Source organism: Sinocyclocheilus anshuiensis, unplaced genomic scaffold (genome assembly GCF_001515605.1).
Source record: "Sinocyclocheilus anshuiensis isolate Anshui unplaced genomic scaffold, SAMN03320099.WGS_v1.1 scaffold64, whole genome shotgun sequence".
Taxonomy (NCBI): Eukaryota; Metazoa; Chordata; class Actinopteri; order Cypriniformes; family Cyprinidae; genus Sinocyclocheilus; species Sinocyclocheilus anshuiensis.
The window spans coordinates 327,973-336,589 of record NW_015557063.1 but is presented as its reverse complement, the minus strand read 5'-3'; the positions used below and the strand labels follow the sequence as shown (position 1 = coordinate 336,589).

The 8,617-nt window shown below is 37.7% G+C and overlaps 1 protein-coding gene and 1 pseudogene across 2 annotated transcripts; one reads left to right on the top strand and one right to left on the bottom strand.

Annotated features, from left to right (window-relative positions):
* Positions 1–811: 811 nt before the first annotated feature.
* LOC107676545 (glyoxylate reductase/hydroxypyruvate reductase-like) lies at positions 812–4,548 on the top strand (annotated as a pseudogene).
* tomm5 (translocase of outer mitochondrial membrane 5 homolog (yeast)) lies at positions 4,482–5,677 on the bottom strand. 2 transcript variants are annotated; one of them, XM_016471123.1, is made up of 3 exons: positions 5,594–5,677; positions 4,869–4,996; positions 4,482–4,562 (listed from the first exon to the last, which is right to left on the bottom strand). In XM_016471123.1, the coding sequence occupies exons 2-3, from the start codon at positions 4,987–4,989 to the stop codon at positions 4,528–4,530; spliced, it is 156 nt and encodes a 51-aa protein (XP_016326609.1). In that variant the 5' UTR covers positions 4,990–4,996; positions 5,594–5,677; the 3' UTR covers positions 4,482–4,527. The 2 variants fall into 2 exon arrangements, with proteins under 2 accessions (XP_016326609.1, XP_016326608.1); XM_016471122.1 differs by lacking the exon at positions 5,594–5,677 and having other exon boundaries at positions 4,869–5,119.
* Positions 5,678–8,617: the final 2,940 nt, after the last annotated feature.

Here is an 8,617-nt window from a genome sequence, read left to right as displayed (position 1 = left end):
ATCATAATTGTTACTAGTAAGAACTGAATTAGAGAGCTCTCTAATTCAATTCATACTAATAAGAATTGAATTTAATTAGAGAGCTCTCTTATTGTAGTTATAACTAGTTAAAATAGATTTAGAGAGCTCTCTAATTGGCATTGTTACTAGTAAGAATTTAATTGTAGAGCTCTCTAATTAATTTGTTACTAGTAAAAATGCAATTACGACGAGTAACGCTTGGAATATTTTAAGCTAAAACGGCTTGCCATAACATTTTGTTACACCAAGCACCAGCAGCAGACACTGTGAATGACAATTTGTCATGATGAATGAAATATTCACAAAGCATGACGTCAGTAATTTATACATTTTACAGAATTAAATACTGACTAGTAAATCAGCATTAGTTTAGTTTGTTCGTGTTTTACCGGTTAAAATCGCGAGATTCAGACAGCGCGGTCATGACAACCATCAGACCCCCTGACCGTTTACACTCACCACACTCCCGATGAACTAAAGCCAATAAACACCTAAAAACCTGCAGTTAAGTACAGTTAACACAGTCATACGAGCAAAATATGTAAAACGCAGATACAGGCAAATGAACCCTGAATAAAATACATTTTCAATCAAACAAACAAAACACATTTGGGGTTAAAAACACAATATTTAATGTACCTGTCGTAATTTACAGTACATTTTCAATCCCAATCAAAGCTTCGCCAGAAAGGCCCTCAGAAAAACGAGCAACCGCAGTTGCGCTGTCCACCCGCTCCACTAGATGGCGCGAAAGCCTGCTGAAAGAGACACTTTACCGCACTGTCACCTACTTTTTAGTGCTACCACATGTATATAGGGAAGCGTATGTGGATTTCTGTTGTTGTCATTTTCGTAGTGAAATATATCAGATCCGTTTCACCTTTAATTGTACAGGATGAGCGCGCAGCAGATGCTGAAAGTGTTCGTCACGAGACGCATTCCGCAGGAGGGCATGAAAATACTCCAAAAAGCCGGGATGTACGAAACTTTCTATGATCTCGTATGCATGCATTATACAATGTCTGAGATGCTTTCCCTGGAGTGTTAATGAGATGAAGTAGCTCGTATCAAAACTACGGTGGCTAAGGTGTTCATTAACAGCATGTGTGAACCTCAAGGAGTTTCGGAGGCAGATACAGTTTGGCTTCACTCCTGCATTTAAAGTTTCACCAGTGACCTTGTAGCATGCCGACAGTCTCACACTGTTAGGTCACGAGCTTTATTGCATGCTTTGTTATTTTACATTAAATGTAGCAGAACAAAATGTAAATGATTGCAACCAACTTGCACAAATTTTATCAGCAGTTTTTGTTTATTAAATGCCTCTTGTTATCCATTATGTGCAGGTGTAATTTGTCAGTGTGGGACTCTGATGAGCCTGTGCCCCGGGCAGAGCTCCTGAAGGGGGTGGCAGGTGCTCATGGGCTTCTCTGTTTACTCTCAGACAAAATTGATGCTGAGGTCTTGTATGCGGCTGGTAAGGCAAATCTCTAGTTACGCTTTAGAACAACTGCAGGCGAAGATACTGATTTGGTAATACTGACAACACACATTAAATGTTCTCAGGACCCAACTTGAAAGTGATCAGCACTCTCTCTGTGGGATTTGACCATCTTGCCATAAATGAGATAAAGAAACGGTAAGTTTGCATTTCTGTAAGCCATTAGATTTGACCCCAGAAAGTGAGAAAATGGACAGTGGATCGATTATGATGGATCACAGTAAGGATGTTTATATAATTTAAACGCATGTACTATCTTTCTTTGCCCCAGAGGGATAAGAGTTGGCTACACTCCTGATGTTTTGACAGATGCTACTGCTGAGCTGACTGTGGCTCTGCTCTTGGCCACTTGCCGACGTCTTCCCGAAGGTGTAGAGGAGGTGAAAAAGTCAGTCCAACACCTTTTCTAATACATTGTGTCATATATCACAGCTTTGTAGTGATCAATTCCAAATGTTCAACAATCTTAAAGGGATGGTCCATCCAAAAATAAAAATTCTGTCATCATTTATGCACTTTCTCCTGAGGAACACAGAAGATATTCTGAAGAATGTTGGCAACTAAACGGTTTTGCTTCCTCTTGACTTCCATTGTTTGGGCAAAACATAATGTAAGTCAATGGAAACTTAAACAGTTTGGTTACCAGTGTTACTTGAAATATCTTCTTTTGTGATCCTCAGAAGAAAAAAAAGACATAAGGGTGAGTATATGATGACAGAATTGTCATTTTTGGGTGGACTATCCCTTTAATGTTTAATAAGCATAATCTTTAAAAACAAAGAGTCATTACCCCTGTAATATCTGTTTTTTTGGCATATCATTTCCCATCTCTCTCAGTGGCGGCTGGAGTACATGGAAGCCTCTGTGGCTGTGTGGTTATGGTCTTTCGGGCAGTACTGTTGGGGTGATTGGTTTGGGCCGCATAGGTACAGTTATGAATTATTAATTTTTTCTCTCTCTACCATAAATAAGCTACCTATGCATCTGCTCTATTATGTACACCATCTGTTCTTTTAATGAAGTGACAAATTCAATGACAATCATAGTGAAAACAAGTCACTTTACAAATAAGCACCCTGTTACCATATGTAACGTGATCTCTCTGGATAACTGAATATGTCGCCCAATTTATGCTGTTAAAACAATGAAGGTGAATTGTTTAGACATTATCATAGAGAGAATTACATTGGCTCTAATAGATTTGTTTAATTGGTGATTTGTAGGTTTGGCCATTGCAAGGCAACTAAAGCCTTTTGGAGTGAAGAGACTGCTGTACACAGGCAGACAACCCAAACCTCAGGCTCAAGAGATGGATGGGGAATATGGTAAGAAAAGACAAGAAATTGCTTGATGCAACTCAATATATGAATACAGATGGAATAAAACTATTCAGAGGGCATATGAAGATTGTATGATTGCCTTTTATTATCTCCACTCAGTGCCTTTAGACACTCTGGTGAGAGTGATTTTGTGGTGGTATCTTGTTCTTTGACTCCTGACACTCAAGGCCTTTGTGACAAAACCTTCTTCTGCAAGATGAAGAAAACGTCAATCTTCATCAACACCAGCAGGTAAAACACACCGTTAAAGCAGAGCAGCAGTGGAACATGTTTGATTCTTTACTGCTATATTTGACCCATATTTGTCAAGAACATTACAGTTCTTCTGTAGACTGGCTCTTCTTTTTTTCTTTTAAACTGCTCTGCAGATATCGATTTTTCAAATCAATACTAAAGTGAAAAAATACTCTATTCTCCTTTCTCTAGAGGGGCGGTTGTGAATCAAGAGGACTTGTTTGGAGCTCTCAGCAGTGGTCAGATTGCAGCAGCGGGGCTTGATGTTACAACCCCTGAACCTCTGCCCACCGACCACCCACTGCTAACCCTTAAAAACTGTGGTGAGTGAAAAGCAGCTTTTAAATTTCACTAGTGCTCTTGTACATTGCAAATCCACTTCAATAGTGTTATTTTTTGCCAATGAAAAGCCATGTAATAGTAGAAAAAACCTTTATCTATCTCAAGTCTTGCTTTGTCTTACAGTGGTTCTCCCTCATATCGGCAGTGCCACCTACTCCACACGTGGTGTCATGAGCGAACTGACGGCAAACAACTTGCTGGCAGGCCTGACAAGCTCTGAAATGCCCAGTGAGCTGAAACTGTAGTGCTCTGGAATTTAGATGCCATATTATGTCATTGTATGCTACTGACTTTTGCATTCATATATCTAACCATTAAATCCACTGCATTAACTAGATGAGAATAGAAGGGATTAAACATGTATTAAAATCATCTCACATGGTTAATTTTGGTCATGACTGGAACGAGATGACAATTTGATATGCTAAACATGCACATTTGTTCGACTGTGATATTGCACATTCAAAGTCAACACTCAAACGTCCTTTTACACTCCAAGCTGAAGTAGAATGAATGTTATAGGTGTTTAATTTGTAACAATAAAGGATTTATTGAAAATTCCTGTATTTGACATCTCTTGGAGAAGCAGTTTTTGTTAAAGAAATCGTTAAACCACATTTTCTAAACATCAGGATTTGAATGTAATGTGAAATGTCATAGTCATTACATAAATTGTCCGTAGCGTGTTTAGCCTTTACCCTCATAACACAGTATAATGAAACCAAATGTATAAATGGGTACTGGGATTTTAAATTTACATTAAAGCAAAGTAAATGTTATAAAGCCAATCCAAGTTTTAGTCTCAACAACTCTGTCAATGGGAATAACTGATGAAAGATTTATTGCTTAGACCATTGTGAACATGACAACATTTTGGTAGACAATATACATATCTTGTTTGCCATAGTTTTCAACTGACATTGGATGAGAACAAATCAAGTACATTCAATTGCATCCAGTAAAAAAATATTAAATAAAATAAATGATACAAAGTTACATCATCTCTTCATTAACTGCCTTGGTAAGTGACTGTACAGCGGAGTCCTCCATGCTCATCTGGCAGGCAATGTTTCTGTTCATGGTGAAGTTTCATATGCTCTCCAGCTTCTTCAAAACATAGGGTGCTGAAAAACAAGCCACTTATTTTCAACCAACATAAACCTTTTGATTGACATTGAGACGTTGCTGTTTGACACATAGTTGAATAAGCTCTAACTATACACCGTCTCTAACTTTAAAGGTGACCTCTATCATTCATAGCCATGGGGACCCCATTAAATGCTGAATAGATCATCAATCAACACAACTCACATTGTGCATCGTGAAACTCATAAAAAAATAATTAATTAATAAATAATTCCAGTTTTAAACCGATCACACGTGCACATCTGATCTAACCTGCTACACGCATGAAGCGCCTGGATACTCACTGACTCGCAGAAGCGCAACATAAATCAAAAAGTTGCGAACAGACGTGATGACATCCTCGCGCATTTTTTTCTTCATCTCCTCCGGGTCCATCTTTGGCCCAAGTCCCTCAATTTTAAACATGTTTAAGCTGGAATCGAGGATTATATGTGCCTCAAACGATCACTCCAAGCCACATTCAATCCAAAAGGCATGCGAAAAGGAAAATACGTCAAGTCGGACCTGCTTCTAGGACCCCCGCTATTAGCCAGCTACTTTGTGCCTGATAGTAAGTCGTGCATTATCACGATCAATACATAATTAAAAACAATGCGTTCCTAATATAATAACATTTTATGTTACTTCAAGGTGCATATATACTACGAATTATTAATATATATTTTAGAAAAAGCATTTAAAATGTCATTTTAGTCAGGCAATATTAAAAAGAACACTTTTTTTTGGTCACGGCTCAGTGTTATGATTTTTGGTGCGTGTTTGCTGTGAATCGCCTCTGTGTGTAGCCTACTAAATAATGTGATTGTTTTAATTGTTGATTTTAATTATTTTATACAGACATTATCACATATATCATGGCTTTTAGTATTTAGTATCCTGTGGCACTGAATCATTTTTAAAAGCACAAAAATTGTAGCTGCATGTAATTTACATAAAAAGTCCACATTAGTGTATTTAGTGAATCATGGAGCACAATGGACTCCAGTCCAGTAACGCTTGCCAGACGCACCTGAAATGTATTAATGGATTCACTGAGACGTCGCCCGTCTGTTTACCCGGTAAACGTAAACGAAATTATGTGAATACTGTAAATGGCCACGAAGAGGATGGTCCTAAAGGGGTTTCCTCCAAAGAGAGCTTGAGGAAACGTAAGTATGGCTCTTGGCTCAGGACAGGGCTCAATCTATAGGTGCAGTAGTGATGGGCAAATGAAGCCTCATGAAGCCCAAGAGGGTCTAGCTGCAGACTTGCACTCTCAGACACTTGCGCTTCCGCTAGCGACGTCACTTGTTCATATTCTGCTGTTCTGTGGCGACGGATTTGCGGGTCTTGTCTTTTTCTTGCAGGACCCTGTATGTTATAGTACTAAATTAGTTTTAATCGTTTAATCACCACAGGGTCTTGTCTCCATTGGCAACACGCACGATTTGTGTCGATTGCAAGTGACGTCGCAGGTAGCGGAGAGTGCAAGTGGCCATTGCAAGTGACTTCGTAATTTAGTTTCTTTTTTCTTGTCTTCACCACCTGGCTACTGTTGTAAAATGTTGAGAGATTCGAACAAAAAGTAATAAAAAATAGCACAAAATAAAAAATAAAGCCCGCAAGTGACGTCGCTAGCGGAAGCGCAAGTGTCTGAGAATGCAAGTCTGAGAGTGCAAGCCTGAGAATGCAAGTGCGAGGCTGCAGCCAGACCCTTCTCCATGAAGCACCGAGGCTTTCCTCTGACTGTTTCGGGAAAAGATTCAAAGCTTCGCGAGTGTCAAAAATAGCGCCATCTGGTGGTCAATAAAAAATATAGCCAAAAGCCTGTGAAAATAGTGTGTGTGTGTGTGTGTGTTTGTTAAAATTCTCTCTGATAAAATAATTTACCCATTAAACTGTGGCATTAAATGCCAATATGATGTAATAAAAGAATAATGTACACATATGAATTGCATATACCAAATATATTTTTTTCTGAAATAGTTTTTATTCTTCATATTACTTGTATGGCTGGGTATTTAAAAATGTAATTGAATAAGTCTGAATGAAAACTTACTCTTAAAGTAAGATCTGGGGTTTCGAACATTCCGACACGCGCACGTGATTGGACAGATAGTGAGGCTTCATTTTCTGCTGATCACGTGATTCTCTGAAAATGCACCGGCACAGAGCTTCTTGAGGAATTGCGCTGCTTACCCGATACGCGCTTTGAAGCTTCAGTGTCATATGTAACATCACTAAGGTGCAGAATAGGTTGCAGGTTTTAATACAAATCAGATTTTCAACGTAGGTCTCAAAGTCCTAGAAAATAATTAAATCATATTAAATGTAAATGTACTAATTAAAAAAAATTATAATACAAAATGACAATTTAACATATCCTGTCCCTTTCTTATTCACATTCCTTGCATAAATATCTATATATAGACCATTTTGTCAATGTTATATATTTCATTTTATTTTTAAAATTTTCATTATTATTTTATTACATTTTATTCATTTTATTGTTGTATTTTTTCCTTTGTACTAGAAGCTACACAGAAGCTAAAACAAATTCCTTGTGTGTAACGAATACTTTGCAGTAAATCCCATTCAGAAAATACCTTGCATAATTTCATCTGTATATAGATTATTTTGTCGTAGATCATTTAAAACAATTTTTTTGTCTGTGTACTGGAAGCTACACTAAAACAAATTCCCTGTGTGTGTAAGTACTTTGCAATAAATATCATTTTGATTTTCTACTATTGCTAATTCAATATGCATGAAGCATTTTCAATTATTAACCTAAACCAGGATTAGTCTGTTGTTTAGCAGTTCCAGTTGCCTTGTTATCGCACATGTAATTCATTTGACTCCTGTGAATCATCTTACCTCTAGGTGGTTTTGTCTTGATTGATGGCCAGAGAGGTGTGTTCTACTCTGAGAGCTGGGAGCCCAATGGCAGCACTTTATACCTGCCTGTAAATGGCACTTTGTTAGCCAACATTGAAAAATATGATCAGATCAGCTTTGAGCAGGGCTGCTTCTGCATTGGCGATGCAGCAGGTGGATTTCAACAGAAAGTCCAAGGTAGGCCTCATTAGTTTGTTTGAATAATATGATCATTTGAATTAGTAGTTCATGTTCATTTCAAGTCTGCACTTTCAGGTAATTGAAATTACTACTTAGGGAACCTCTTTTTGATTATGCAGGTCAAGCGATCCATTGCTGGCGATATAGTGAACATGAGCGAAAGCTTTTCATTGCGCTTTCTTACTTGTTCACAAACTTACAGGTGAGTTTATTGTTAAATAATATAAAAATATTTCTATGCATTAAGGTATGGCAGTTTGTGTCTTCTCATCATCAAATGTGTCTTTTCCCTCTTTATTCTGTAGGTGTTCCAGGAAATTGTCAGCACTCTCGATTGTCTCTGAGGATTCTGGCGAGTGCGCACAGTGGTGCCAGTGCCATCTAAACTAAAAAGCACATACCAATCCTATTTTATTTAGCGTAGCCTAGACACTTTTCTTCCTTGTTACAATGTCTTTTTTAAAACATCACATTACATATTGTGATATCAATTGAAACATATGTGCCTTTTTGACACATCAGTGTATTTCTTTTCTGTGCCGTTACAGCGCCTGTCGACTGGCTTTCACAGTGAGTCACCAATGAAAGATGTCAGCCATTGTTGATATCTAAAAAAGTGCATTTAGTTAAGCAATGTTATTATGTTCCATAAATGTGGATACTGATTTATTTTGCATGACAAACACTACTGTAAGCAATCCTGCAGCCTCAGTTATTGCTGTGAACCAAAACATGACATGAAAATACTGTATTTTAGATGCCCGTCAAGCTTGTTGCTGATTTTGTGCACTATATTTGTACTCTAGAAATGTTTGTACTGCTGCATGCTGTTGTATGCGTATAAGCTTTGCTTTTGGTGACTTATATATATATATATATATATAGTGGGTACGGAAAGTATTCAGACCCCCTTCAATTTTTCACTCTTTGTTATATTGCAGCCATTTGCTAAAATCATTTAAGTTAATTTTTTTTC